General features: G+C 42.4%; 1 protein-coding gene across 1 annotated transcript; it reads left to right on the top strand.

The window, feature by feature from the left end:
* The first annotated feature begins 4653 nt into the window (after window positions 1-4653).
* LOC139388177 (asparagine-rich protein-like) lies at window positions 4654-5586 on the top strand. The gene has a single exon (XM_071134744.1). The coding sequence runs from the start codon at window positions 4654-4656 to the stop codon at window positions 5584-5586; it is 933 nt and encodes a 310-aa protein (XP_070990845.1).
* Window positions 5587-13956: the final 8370 nt, after the last annotated feature.

Here is a 13956-nt window from a genome sequence, read left to right as displayed (position 1 = left end):
CCGGGCGACGCTGACTGTGGGCCGGATCAGCGTTGGGACATCTGGTCAGCGGCTCGGCAGTGCCTCTGCTCCACCAACCCCACCCTCCACCCCAACCTCACTCCTAATAGGAGTCTAACTTTAAACCAACCAAAATATCAGACTATAAAGCACAGGGTTAGGGAGTTTAGTCTGACAGAGTTGGCCAATAGGATATTAACGATTAGACCAAATACTTTATTAGCTTTTAATTGAAAGTCGATAATAGTCACTGCTCGCATGGCACATGTTCTCCCCTCTCGCATTGACCACCAGCGAATCACTCCATAAAACATCCCACCGACTTTGACTAATTGACACATTTATAGTGCGTACATTTGCTATAGCCTAACTGAGAAATAGTAGCCTTCAAAGGCTACACATCACACCGTGGTTGGTTGGGACTTGAAAAAAAGGGAGAGGAAAACCTGTAGCAAATTCCCACCTTCCCACCAAAAAAAATCTAATTAGAAGTATATCATAAGGATCCATGACTGATTCAAATAACGATGACCCCCCTCAACATTTATGAAAAGGGTTATTCTTGCGAAGTGCGCAGCTGATTACAGGGAAAGCTCCCTGTCTTGCTGGATGACGCTGATATTTTTGCATGTGAAAGGATACGTGCAAATCCCTCGGCTCTTGCCGCGGTTTGTCCCCGGCTCAGGGTTAATGAAGTGCGGATAGAGTCTCGTTGAGCTCCCGACAAACAAAAACACAACACGAGGAGGCTTAGACTCAGAGGATCAGTGACTCTGATTAAACTCATTGACTCAGAATAAAAACCAAACAAAACAACCTTCAGAGGAAATTAAGAGTCAATCAAAGCGCAATTTGCGTTGTAGAGTGGGCGATAGTCTTTTTTCACAGTGCCTTTTCAATCAGTATTTTATCTGTAGATTTGGTTACTACTGCAGACTTTTAAAATCAACAGGCAACGTTATTTAATCCAGAGGAAGCCTCAGAGAATGGAAAAATCGAATACCAAAAAATCGAATACCAAATGATACAGAATAGCATATTTTGCTTTTCTTTACAAACAGTTCTAATAAAATACTTGAGGCTGTTTCTCCTATTTAGCAACTGCATATCCAATTGAATTTCAAATGATTAACTATTTTGTAATGTATTTATTTAATAGTGAATAATTATAAAGTCTTATTGTAACTTAATATCCACAACCTTTAAAAAATCAAGTTAAGTTTCCCATATTTGTTAGAAAACGAAAATAATAGGCTACTTGCAATAGTGATTGAACCAAATTAAGTTTAAATGTAGGCCATGAACATAGGCTGTACTGTTGCAGTGAAAAATAAATTCCCACTATACCCATAGACTTATAATAATGGAGTTAAAGATAATACGTAAGCATTTGTCATTAATATTTGATATAAAAAAAGACCGACAACCAGTAATACTGCATGACAATATCACACTGGATACTATTGAACATTTGCAACCAAGCTGTGTATGAAGTGTAAAGGTGAACACATACAGTGAGCTCCAAAATTATTGGGGCAGTGAAACGTTTTTGTTATTTTGGCCCAACGGAACTTTAGATTTTAAATTATACAATGTTACCACGATTACGGATAATCCGAAATGAATCATGAATAATTTTGAGTGAGACATGTACAGAGGCATAAATATCATACCCCCCGAAAAATGCTAACCTCCCACGTTATTGTAATAGTGAGAGGTTAGCATGTCTTGGGGGTATGATATTCACGCATCTGTAACTTTCTCATTATTCACGATTCATTCAGGACTATCCGTAATCATGGTAGCATCCGCATTAACGTAGAAGTGCTTAGAAAGATATTCTTATTTCCAATAAAAGAGACTCCAAAATGACACAATACACAATCCTGATCGGTTGCATCACCGCCTGGTATGACAACTGCTCCGCCTCCGACCGCAAGGCACTACCTCGGGTAGTGCGTACGGCCCAGTACATCACTGGGGCCAAGCTTCCTGACATCCAGGACCTATATACTAGGTGGTGTCAGAGGAAGGCCCAAAAAAGTGCCAAAGATTCCAGTCACCCAAGTCTAGGACCAATTAATCAAATGGCCACCCGGACTATTTACATTGACCCCCACCTCCAACAAGTTTGTAGAGTCACAAGCTTGATGTAAACATTGCATGCTAGGAATATGAGACCAAATATTAAACATTGGACTACTTTATTACACATAAATGAATTTGTCCAAATACTTTTGGCCCCCTAAAATGATGGGACTATGTACAGAAAGTGCTGTAATTTCTAAAACGGTTCACCCAATATGGATGAATATTAAAGCTGACAGTCTGCACTGTATCATTATGTGTTCCTGTCCCAATACTGTTGGAACTCACCGTATATCCATTCAGTATGGTGGGTTAGGGGGAAAAATGACAGGTCCAACCAGGTTGGTCATCACTTCATGGGTGGGGGTGAACCAAGGAAAAACAGCCCCTAACCATGGCTCTCTCACCCCATCATTCTGTAGGCCCGCCATTCTCTCTCACACAAACAAAGTCAAGAACAACACACGTTATTCTACCATATCATTGGGTAGGATGGGAGAGGGGACAGAAAAGAGAAAAATACCAAGAATTTGTATTCTGGCACATTGAAAGATAAACATTTAGTAGAGAAGATTGAAATATCAGTCGAAAGTGGCGAGAGTGAAGGAGTCAGGGGAAAAAAACTGTAAGTCATTCCTTTGGCAAAGTCAGGGTTAGCAAATCCTCTTGTGGCCCAAGTTATGAGGCAGAGAGAGGAGGAAGAAAAGCTTTGCCATGCAGAGAGGAGATAACCCCGCTAATAATTTCCCTGATAAAACTGGGAGAACTACAAACATGGGTCAGGGGCGCAGAGATTGACATACCAATCTCAGCAAATAATGAAAGCTTAAGCTTCCCGCTTCCCTCTCAGAGCTGAAGGAGAAGAGAAGAGAGAAGGGAAGATGAATGAAATCAGGACTAACAGATGAAGAGGTGGCGCCTCCTGTTCAAGGCATGCCCCCCAGTCAGTGATTACTGCCATGTACCCCCAGCAGGGAGGCAGTGTAAGCCACACAGGCATCACATGACACATAGATTATCTAATCAATAAATTGTGGTGTTAGGGCCGGCCTGAGCTCCTGTCTACCGCAGAGGTCCCTAAGCAGCCTCTCAAGGCAATGTCCACCCCTCCCCTGAACCCCCACTACCGAACAGAGCAATGTTTCTGGGATAATACACCCCCGAGCAATAACAATGTCTCACACAGGACTGACCCTGACCACAACAGAGGCCTACAGTAGAGTGAGGGGACAGCAGCCTCAAAGACCATAAGTGCCCACCAGTCTCCACATCACACTATAGCACCTCCTGCTGGATGGGGGCATTCTGCTGCCTCCAAATCTCCGTATACACTGCAGACCTGGTGCCATTAGCAAAACTAATTATCTAGCTACCTAGTTACCATTTGGCCTGAACAAAAAATACCTAAGCCTGAGGATGGTGAAATTCCCTAAATCTCTACTGAATTCAGAAACTGTATAATGGATTTCTTATCTATGTCTTTGTCTTCTACAGTAAGAGCGGTAATCTTGATCCACCATATAATGTCAATTTCTACCCAAACATCACCCTACTTAAATATGATTCCCAGTGATGATAAATGCAGCTCCTAGACAATGGAGAAGCTCCTCTTCCAAGGTAGCATTACTATTTATGTGATCCCTGTGTACAGCATGCATATATGGAGGAGAGTCCACATGTTACGATCTAATTTAAGTGGACTAAATAATAAGGAACAGGCAGTGTCTCGGACACCCCGGTGGACCCTTGGGTCAGTGTACAGGACCACAGGGAGGCCTCTCACCTCATAAACATAAAGAGAGGAGAGAAGCATCAATAAGTCATGAGGTGTGGTATACATGTATATTTAACACCCTTCCGTGTGAAGTCTGGCAGGCGCTCATACCCTGTCTGCTGCTAGCTGGCAGAAAGCAAGAGAGGACCATGTGTGCTTTTGTCTTACAGTTGTCTCACTGTTCAATATGTTTGAGAGTGGGGGTCGGGGCGGAGGGAGTGTTTGGAAATTAGAGTTGAAAAAGACAAGTAAAAGTTGTAGGGGCTAAGAACATAAGTTCAACTGAAGACAAAAATGCAAACATCACACTACAGGTAGAGCTGCATCTTTCTATAGGCAGACTACGAGCTGTACATTAGTCACTCTCACACAAATATCATGTGAACATGCAATAAGTCATGGCAAAATGTGTAGAATTGCAGTAAATGAGCTTTTAAACTGCAAACGTTTCTCACCACCCCATTGCAAAATGTGTAGAATTGCAGAAAATTTGCTTTAAAACTTCAACAATTTCTCTCCACCTCATGATAAAATGTGTAGAATTACAGGATATTATCATTGAAACTGCAACATTTTCTCTTTTCTCTGCCCCATGGCATGAGTAGAATTGCATGAAATTAGTTTACCCGTGAGATGGGGGAGCCCCCCCACCAAATCTCACAAAGGACCCCCAAAAGGCTAGAGGTGGCACTGATTAGAGGGAACTACCAATCTAAGGAAATGGCCACATGCTCTCTTGCTTTAGACAGGGGTTTGAGACGCAGACGTAAAGCCATGGTGGGGAGAATACGATGAAGAACAGGAAGGAGAACATGATGAAGAACATGAAGGAGAACATGATGGAGAACAGGAAGGAGAACATGATGAAGAACAGGAAGGAGAACATGATGAAGAACATGAAGGAGAACATGATGAAGAACATGAAGGAGAACATAATGAAGAACATGAAGGAGAACATGATGAAGAACATGAAGGAGAACATAATGAAGAACAGGAAGGATAACATAATGAAGAATATGAAGGAGAACATAATGAAGAACAGGAAGGATAACATAATGAAGAATATGAAGGAGAACATGAAGGAGAACATGATGGAGAACATGATGAAGAACATGATGAAGAACATGATGAAGAACATGAAGGAGAACATGAAGGAGAACATGATGGAGAACATGATGAAGAACATGATGAAGAACATGAAGGAGAACATGAAGGAGAACATGATGAAGAACATGAAGGAGAACATGATGAAGAACATGATGGAGAACATGATGAAGAACATGATGAAGAACATGAAGGAGAACATGATGGAGAACATGATGAAGAACATGAAGGATAACATGATGAAGAACATGATGAAGAACATGAAGGAGAACATAATGAAGAACATGAAGGAGAACATGATGAAGAACATGAAGGAGAACATAATGAAGAACATGAAGGAAAACATAATGAAGAACATGAAGGAGAACATGATAAAGAACATGATGAAGAACATGATGAAGAACATGATGAAGAACATGAAGGAGAACATGATAAAGAACATGATGAAGAACATGATGGAGAACATGATGGAGAACATGATGAAGAACATGAAGGAGAACATGATAAAGAACATGAAGGAGAACATAATGAAGAACATGAAGGAGAACATGATAAAGAACATGATGAAGACATCGTTGTTCCGCTTGCCCCATTGCACCTTTGCTGTCACCAACCATTAACAGGCAAACAGACCTAAGGACCCTTACTGGGTCACGGTGGCAATTCTCACCAGTTTTACTACAACTATAGTAAGTGCAGTGTGGACAGCGAGCAACAATGTCTCATTGAGTGTGTGTGTGTGTGTGTGTGTGTGCGTGCACGCGTGTGCATGTGTGTTGGGTATAGGCTGGTGAATTGGACATGTGAGGCCAGTAGCAGCAGTGAGGCTGACTGCTGGGGGAGATGTTCTACCTCCAACGACCACTCCTTGACTTCCCATTCGCCTCTGTGGACCCCCAGGGCTGGCCAAGCAGCTGCCCGACTGAGCTATAGCTCCAGGCCAAGGCAAAGACCCCAGGCTAACAAGCCAAAGATAGAGAGCTGGGAGGAGGAAGGTGGAAGAGAAGAGAGAAGACAAGATAGCAGAGAGGAGTAAAAAAACAAACAGTAAATAAACTAATAAGTCAAGAGAGACACAGAGATAGGCTATGACATTTGTGCTTAACCCTTAGCCTACAATTTCAGTGGCCCTGTGGAAATCTAATTAACATAATGCAAAAATCCCCATCAAAATCTGTCTGTTTAAGCTAGAGATATCTGGGGTGCGTCTCAATACATCGCATCCGCCGATATCGCCCTCCACATCTGCGGTGAAAGGTAGCAGAGCTTGAGCGGTGTTTGTCAGACCATGAGACACCCCAAAAATCAGTCTTCTCACGAAAACCTCTGCAGCATCCGAACGGTTTGGCCTACAAACTATTATGACCACTCTAGTGAAAGACTAGACTCCGTTTTGCTCTAGGACGCCCACAAGCCTTGCAAGACTCGTCTGAAGGTCCCTGGGACCATTTAAAAAGTTGATGGAAGTATATACGGATAGGGTTTAGTGCATAAACTAAGGGAATAAATACAACCGTTTCCTGATATGTCTTCTATCTCTCAGATATAGGACAGACACTTCACAACAAACTTCCTTTCCTTTTTGTTCCAGGTCATGAGTCTGTTTCTATTGACTAATAGCAGTAATGCCAAATTCAATTTGGCATCAAATCATTTTTTGTTTATTTTTGTCTGATACTTCAAGGGGCCTTAAAATTCAAAATCAAATAGCAAAATGATCCTTGGTATGTCCTTTTTAAAACAAGTCTCTCGTCGGAGTGAGGATCGGACCAAAGCGCAGTGTGGTAAGTGTTCATGCTATTTATTGATCAAAACACTCAAACAAAATAACAAAGAGAAAAAACGAACAGTTCTGTAAGGCAAATAAAGTATACAGAAAACAACTACCCACAAAACACAGGTGGGGAAAAGGCTACCTAAGTATGACTCCCAATCAGAGACAACGATAGACAGCTGCCTCTGATTGGGTACTACACTGGGCCAAAAACAAAGAAATAGAAAACATAGAAATAAAGAAACTAGAATGCCCACCCTAGTCACACCCTGGCCTAACCCAAATAGAGAATAAAAGCCTCTCTATGGCCAGGGCGTGACAACAATGCCATATAGCTTAGTAGATCAGAGGGTGGATTTCTATAATGGAGATAGCTAGCAACACCAGCAAACAGAGCACAGGGCTTCCTCACCCTGTTCCACACAGCTGAACAGGGATACACACACCGGGGGTTTGAAGTTAGTCTGGAGTGGCAAGACGAATAAAGCCTGAAGAGTGTGATGCCAGGTAGAGGAGAGAAGCATCTTCAAACGGTTATCAATACAATTGTCTGTGCCAGATGCAGCAGTTTAACCTCTTTAGCGCGTCGCACTTCTGCTAACTGGATGTGACGCCTCCTCGCCACGGTGCCACAGTCTTCATAGAGCCTCACAACACTGGAGGATGATGGGTACCGAGAGTCCCAGTTTAACTCTGTACAGTTCCTTCAACAGTCCCCAGACTGAACCACTATATTGTCGCAGTGAAAACAACAAATATATACACAAGGTGAAAAAAAGACGGTACTCTCAGAACGGTACTTTAAAGCCTGCTTATCGCAGACGTCTCAAGGCAGACATTTTCGTGCATGGGAAGAAACTTTTCCTGACTTCTCTCATAACACTTTGTATTGAGTATGTTTATAAAAAGAAGTATTAAATACATCTCATCTCACTGAGTTTATCTGTAAATATTTTAACACGCAAGATATTCACACCATTACATTATATCGGGGCGGAAGGTAGCCGAGTGGTTAGAGAGGTGAACTAGTAACCGAAAGGTTGTTAGATCGAATCCCAGAGCTGGCAGGGTTAAAATATGTCGTTCCGCCCCTGAACAAGGCACTTAACCCACTGTTCCTTGGCCGTCATTGGAAAATAAGAATTTGTTCTTAACTGACTTGCCTAGTAAAATAAAGGTAAAAAAAGATATATATATATATGTAATAGCCAGGTAACTACATGGCTTAATGACACTTAATATCAACCAACCTGTCTAATCACGTGTCGTTCAGTCAAACAACACGTTCTCTAATCATTCAGCCATGGTAAAGTTTGTAACACTGATATATCCTGAGGCCTGAACAGAAGAGGAATAAATACACAAGCAAAACCTTCTTATAGTGCCAAGATGAGCAGAGAGAGAAGGGCAGAGGCCCAGGCTGCCAAGGATGTGGCAGAGGCATTATGGACTGCAGCTGGCATGTGATTAGGCTGGCTCTCCGTGCTAGCAGCCCTGCAGCCCTTGATCCTGCACAGATGCAGGTCTCCACAGACCTAGGAGTGCCAAGAGTGGATGCTCCAAACCTAGAACCCTCAGATTCGGTACGGATACATGCAGACACACATACTAGCATGAACACACACACACACATGAATGCATGCACGCACGTACACACAGCGTAAACCTTGCACATTCTCTCTCTCACTCTGACAGGCTATACGAATTCTGGTAGACAAAGAACATAGGATTTCATTTTCAGGGGGAGGACCATTGCTGTTTTTATGTGCACAAGGAATGTATCTGCCCATCCTATACTGCAAAACATAGAAAGAGAGTGATAGAGAGAGAGAGAGAGAGAGAGAGAGAGAGAGAGAGGGAGTGAGAGAGAGAGAGAGAGAGAGAGAGAGAGAGAGAGGGGGAGTGAGAGAGAGAGAGAGTGAGAGAGAGAGGGAGTGAGAGAGGGGGAGTGAGAGAGAGAGAGTGAGTGAGAGAGAGAGAATGTGAGAGAGCGAGAGTGAGAGAGAGCGAGAGAGAGAGAGAGAGAGAGAGAGAGAGAGAGAGAGAGAGAGGGGGGGGAGTGAGAGAGAGAGAGAGAGTTAGTGAGAGAGAATGTGAGAGAGCGAGAGTGAGAGAGAGCGAGAGAGAGAGAGAGAGAGTGAGAGAGAGAGAGAGAGGGGGGGGGGAGTGAGAGAGAGAGAGAGTGAGTGAGAGAGAATGTGAGAGAGCGAGAGTGAGAGAGAGAGAGAGCGAGAGAGGGAGATGGGGTGGTGTAGGGAGTATAACATGCTCATCAGGTTTAAAGGACACATACCGCTGGGCTGACCATCAGTACCTGACCCATGGGGCAGATACACAGTAATTAAGCTGTGGATTACCTGATGGTTGAGTGAAAGAGACATGGGGAGACGGGTAAAAGAATGCAATGGAGGAGACGAGATAGAACAGACAAGATGTACAGTAGTTAGGGTAGCTAATGAAGGCGGAGAGGGAAAGTAAGGGGGAGGCCGTGGAGGAGGAAAAGCTGAGATAAACCAGGGCCCAGTTTTTCAAAAGTTGTCTGTATTTCGTCTATCAGATATAATTAAATGCATAGAAATAAAATGAATAGAACGGACAAATCATTGACTTTAATGGGGACTTCCGTTCTATTCATTCAATTTCTATGCATTTAATCCTATCCGATAAGCAAAATCCAGATAGATACCTTTTGAAAAACTAGTCCCAGTAGATAGGGAACCTAGGTCTGCACCGTGTGGTGTTCAAACACACACGTCCTCACAGATACTATAGATTCATTCTACCTCCCCGAAGACACCAAGGAGCTCCTGAGGACACACACCGGGTTGCAGCGTTACTGTGAGGGTGTCTACTGGTCCAGGAACAGACTGGAAAATCACAGAGGATCAAAGAGGAAGAAAGGTGTGTGGGTAGGGGGCAGAGGTTCTCCAATAACCCTGCCAGGTACATCCTGCACAGGCCACCCTATCTCTCTGGTTCTAAGGTTACCCTGCTGTACCCAGAGACATGCAGCACACTGTTTAGTCAGACTTGAAAAACAGTTCCCGTCTGTACTTTTTCTGTATTTACAAGGACTATCAAGTTTCAATAATAGAAAATTAGACAATATAATGTAACAAACCTTTCCCATTGTCACCAAATCACATTAAAGTAACAATGAACATAGTGTTTAATGGTAATAGCACATACTATTACTGTAAGATATTGTCCAAAAAAGCCATTACAGTTCCCCTCCGCCATGGTTCTACCAACAGGATATGACTTCACTTCCTCTCTACAACACTGGTTCAACAGGCTTGTAAAACTGGATGGATAGAAACATGTATAGAACTGGTGAGCCAGACCATGAAAATGAACTTTAATACAAAGCAATCAATATAAAACTGATTTAACTCGATACAGGTTAGAAACCTTTGAGCCACAAAGTTTACTGGTGACACAGCACTCCCCCTCAACAAGAGCTATAAAAAGAGAGAAAAGAGAAACGTATTGTTTTTATGAGATATATTCCCCCAGTGGTCCGGTCAATAATGACTTGATATATCAGTGACTGCCTTGCTATTTGCACTGTTTTTGCTGTGTTTTCTGTGCCTGTGATTGAGCAGGGCTCTTTTCACACGTGGAGAGAGGTGGTTCAGGACAAGGGAGGCTAACGTCTGTTTGATCAAAGTTTATGTGAAATTTCCCGGGGCCACCAGGGGAGCCGGTGTTTATGAACTGTAATAAAAAGAGTCATTTTGATGGCATGACCCCGGTGCTGTGGCAGGGGGGGATTTGGTTATGTCTCTGTTTGCAAGGAAGCTCAGAGCAGATCTCCGAGAGACAGAAAAGGAAGAGAGGGAGAATGGGAGAGGGAGAGAGAGAGGACAGACAGAGAAATATGGAGAGAGGGAGAGAGACAGAGAGAGGGAGAGAGATGGAGGGCTATAACACCTCTGTGTTCTCTAAGCAGCCAGACAACAGTTTAATGAAGTCACTTTACAGCCCCTAGATTAACTTGATTAAAATAATCCCATTCATTTAAATATGTAATAAAATATAGAAATTGGAAATGCCCTGACCTTAGAGAGCCTTTTTACTTCTCTATTTGGTTAGGTCAGGGTGTGATTTGGGTGGGCATTCTAGTTTTTCTATTTCTTTGTAGGCCGGGTATGGTTCCCAATCAGAGGCAGCTGTCTATTGTTGTCTGTGATTGGGGATCATACTTAGGTAGCCTTTTTTCCACCTTTAGTTGTGGGATCCTGACTATGTTTGTGTGTAGTTGCTTTCTGCACTGCACGTAGCTTTACGGTCTTTTTTGTCTTTTGTTGGTTTTTCGGTGTCATTTCAAATAAAGGAAAAATGTACGCCTACCACTCTGCACCTTGGTCCAATCCATCAAACGATGAACGTGGCAAGATATATATATATATACAGTGAAATTATTCGGCCCCCTTGAACTTTGCGACCTTTTGCCACATTTCAGGCTTCAAACCTAAAGATATAAAACTGTATTTTTTGTGAAGAATCAACAACAAGTGGGACACAATCATGAAGTGGAACGACATTTATTGGATATTTCAAACTTTTTTAACAAATCAAAAACTGAAAAATTGGGCGTGCAAAATTATTCAGCCCCTTTACTTTCAGTGCAGCAAACTCTCTCCAAAAGTTCAGTGAGGATCTCTGAATGATCCAATGTTGACCTAAATGACTAATGATGATAAATACAATCCACCTGTGTGTAATCAAGTCTCCGTATAAATGCACCTGCACTGTGATAGTCTCAGAGGTCCGTCAAAAGCGCAGAGAGCATCATGAAGAACAAGGAACACACCAGGCAGGTCCGAGATACTGTTGTGAAGAAGTTTAAAGCCGGATTTGGATACAAAAAGATTTCCCAAACTTTAAACATCCCAAGGAGCACTGTGCAAGCGATAATATTGAAATGGAAGGAGTATCAGACCACTGCAAATCTACCAAGACCTGGCCGTCCCTCTAAACTTTCAGCTCATACAAGGAGAAGACTGATCAGAGATGCAGCCAAGAGGCCCATGATCACTCTGGATGAACTGCAGAGATCTACAGCTGAGGTGGGAGACTCTGTCCATAGGACAACAATCAGTCGTATATTGCACAAATCTGGCCTTTATGGAAGAGTGGCAAGAAGAAAGCCATTTCTTAAAGATATCCATAAAAAGTGTCGTTTAAAGTTTGCCACAAGCCACCTGGGAGACACACCAAACATGTGGAAGAAGGTGCTCTGGTCAGATGAAACCAAAATTGAACTTTTTGGCAACAATGCAAAACGTTATGTTTGGCGTAAAAGCAACACAGCTGAACACACCATCCCCACTGTCAAACATGGTGGTGGCAGCATCATGGTTTGGGCCTGCTTTTCTTCAGCAGGGACAGGGAAGATGGTTAAAATTGATGGGAAGATGGATGGAGCCAAATACAGGACCATTCTGGAAGAAAACCTGATGGAGTCTGCAAAAGACCTGAGACTGGGACGGAGATTTGTCTTCCAGCAAGACAATGATCCAAAACATAAAGCAACATCTACAATGGAATGGTTCAATAATAAACATATCCAGGTGTTAGAATGGCCAAGTCAAAGTCCAGACCTGAATCCAATCGAGAATCTGTGGAAAGAACTGAAAACTGCTGTTCACAAATCCTCTCCATCCAACCTCACTGAGCTCGAGCTGTTTTGCAAGGAGGAATGGGAAAAAATGTCAGTCTCTCGATGTGCAAAACTGATAGAGACATACCCCAAGCGACTTACAGCTGTAATCGCAGCAAAAGGTGGCGCTACAAAGTATTAACTTAAGGGGGCTGAATAATTTTGCACGCCCAATTTTTCAGTTTTTGATTTGTTAAAAAAGTTTGAAATATCCAATAAATGTCGTTCCACTTCATGATTGTGTCCCACTTGTTGTTGATTCTTCACAAAAAAATACAGTTTTATATCTTTATGTTTGAAGCCTGAAATGTGGCAAAAGGTCGCAAAGTTCAAGGGGGCCGAATACTTTCGCAAGGCACTGTATGTGCATTTACATCACACGTACTATTAATTTGATCATGTTAAATGAAACTAAAATAAATATTTCACTTTTTTGTCTTGCTTACCAAAAAATGTTGCATCACATAATACATGTAGGACTGCATTGCATATACAACTACCAGGAGAGGGTACCAAATGCAGCACATTAGATCAACACAGACCACAACAGATGCCATATGAAAAGTTACAAATAGAATGTAAACCATGCGGAGGGACATGTCTTTGTGCACAGCGCTGCATTGTGTTGCTAAATAAACTGCCCCAGGTCACTGAAACTGCAGGAGGAATCACTGAGTGTCTGATCTATGAAGCTTTGCTGTGACAACACTGCTCGTGTTCCTGTTAGATGAGGAGATATCAGAAAATCAATGGTGTTTGCTGTAAGCAAGTACAGGTATATAGCACACACATATCTACCATAACAAGCACTGTCTGGAGGCCCATCAGTGATAATAACCACTGAGTGAGTTCATGGGAGGCTCAGAAACTCAGGTGTTTGTCTGAAGTGGTAAACAAAACAAGAGCTTACTTAAATGGCAGCAACAGAACTGTCATCCAATATAATAAAGCCTTCAGATTGTGTCTGTGTAAACACTAACATCCAACACGAAGATGGTTTCCTTAATTCATCAACACAGCACAAACCCACATTGCAAAATGTTTATGTTGATGAGCAGAACAGATTGCATGTCCCCATTGAACAACTCACACTCAAACACGTTTGTTTTATTTTCCTTGTGGAGGCCAAACCATTGATTCCCCTTCAATGTCCTATTTTCCATTACCACTAAACGTAAATCTAACCCTTAACCTTAACCCCTAATTATAAACCTAACCCTAAAGGCTAAAATAGCCTTTTTCCTTGTGAAATGTGAAATGAAAAACAGTGAAATGTCCCCACTTGTTTTACTATCCTTGTGAGAATTTCTGGTCCCCACAAGGACAGTGAAAACCAAAACACACACACAGAACCAGGGTGGGCTGGATTATTGAGGTAGTATCAAGCGGGAATAATAAAGCTTCTTAAGATTTGAATAAGAATCAAATGAAACAGTAACCACCAAAGGGCCAGCAGGGCTAATCCCCTCAATATGACTGAAAATAAAGAGTGGAGAGCTAGAGTGAGAAGAGGAGGGAGGAGGTGGGGACAGAGAGAGAGATATTAAATGT

This window comes from Oncorhynchus clarkii, chromosome 29 (genome assembly GCF_045791955.1).
Source record: "Oncorhynchus clarkii lewisi isolate Uvic-CL-2024 chromosome 29, UVic_Ocla_1.0, whole genome shotgun sequence".
Lineage (NCBI taxonomy): Eukaryota > Metazoa > Chordata > Actinopteri > Salmoniformes > Salmonidae > Oncorhynchus > Oncorhynchus clarkii.
The sequence above is the reverse complement of the archived record's forward strand: the minus strand, read 5'-3'. Positions and strand labels throughout refer to the sequence as shown.

What these genes read in the sequence shown, in the direction of transcription:
- LOC139388177 (XM_071134744.1), top strand. Translation starts at nt 4,654, where the DNA reads ATGAAGAACAGGAAGGAGAACATGATGAAGAACATGAAGGAGAACATG.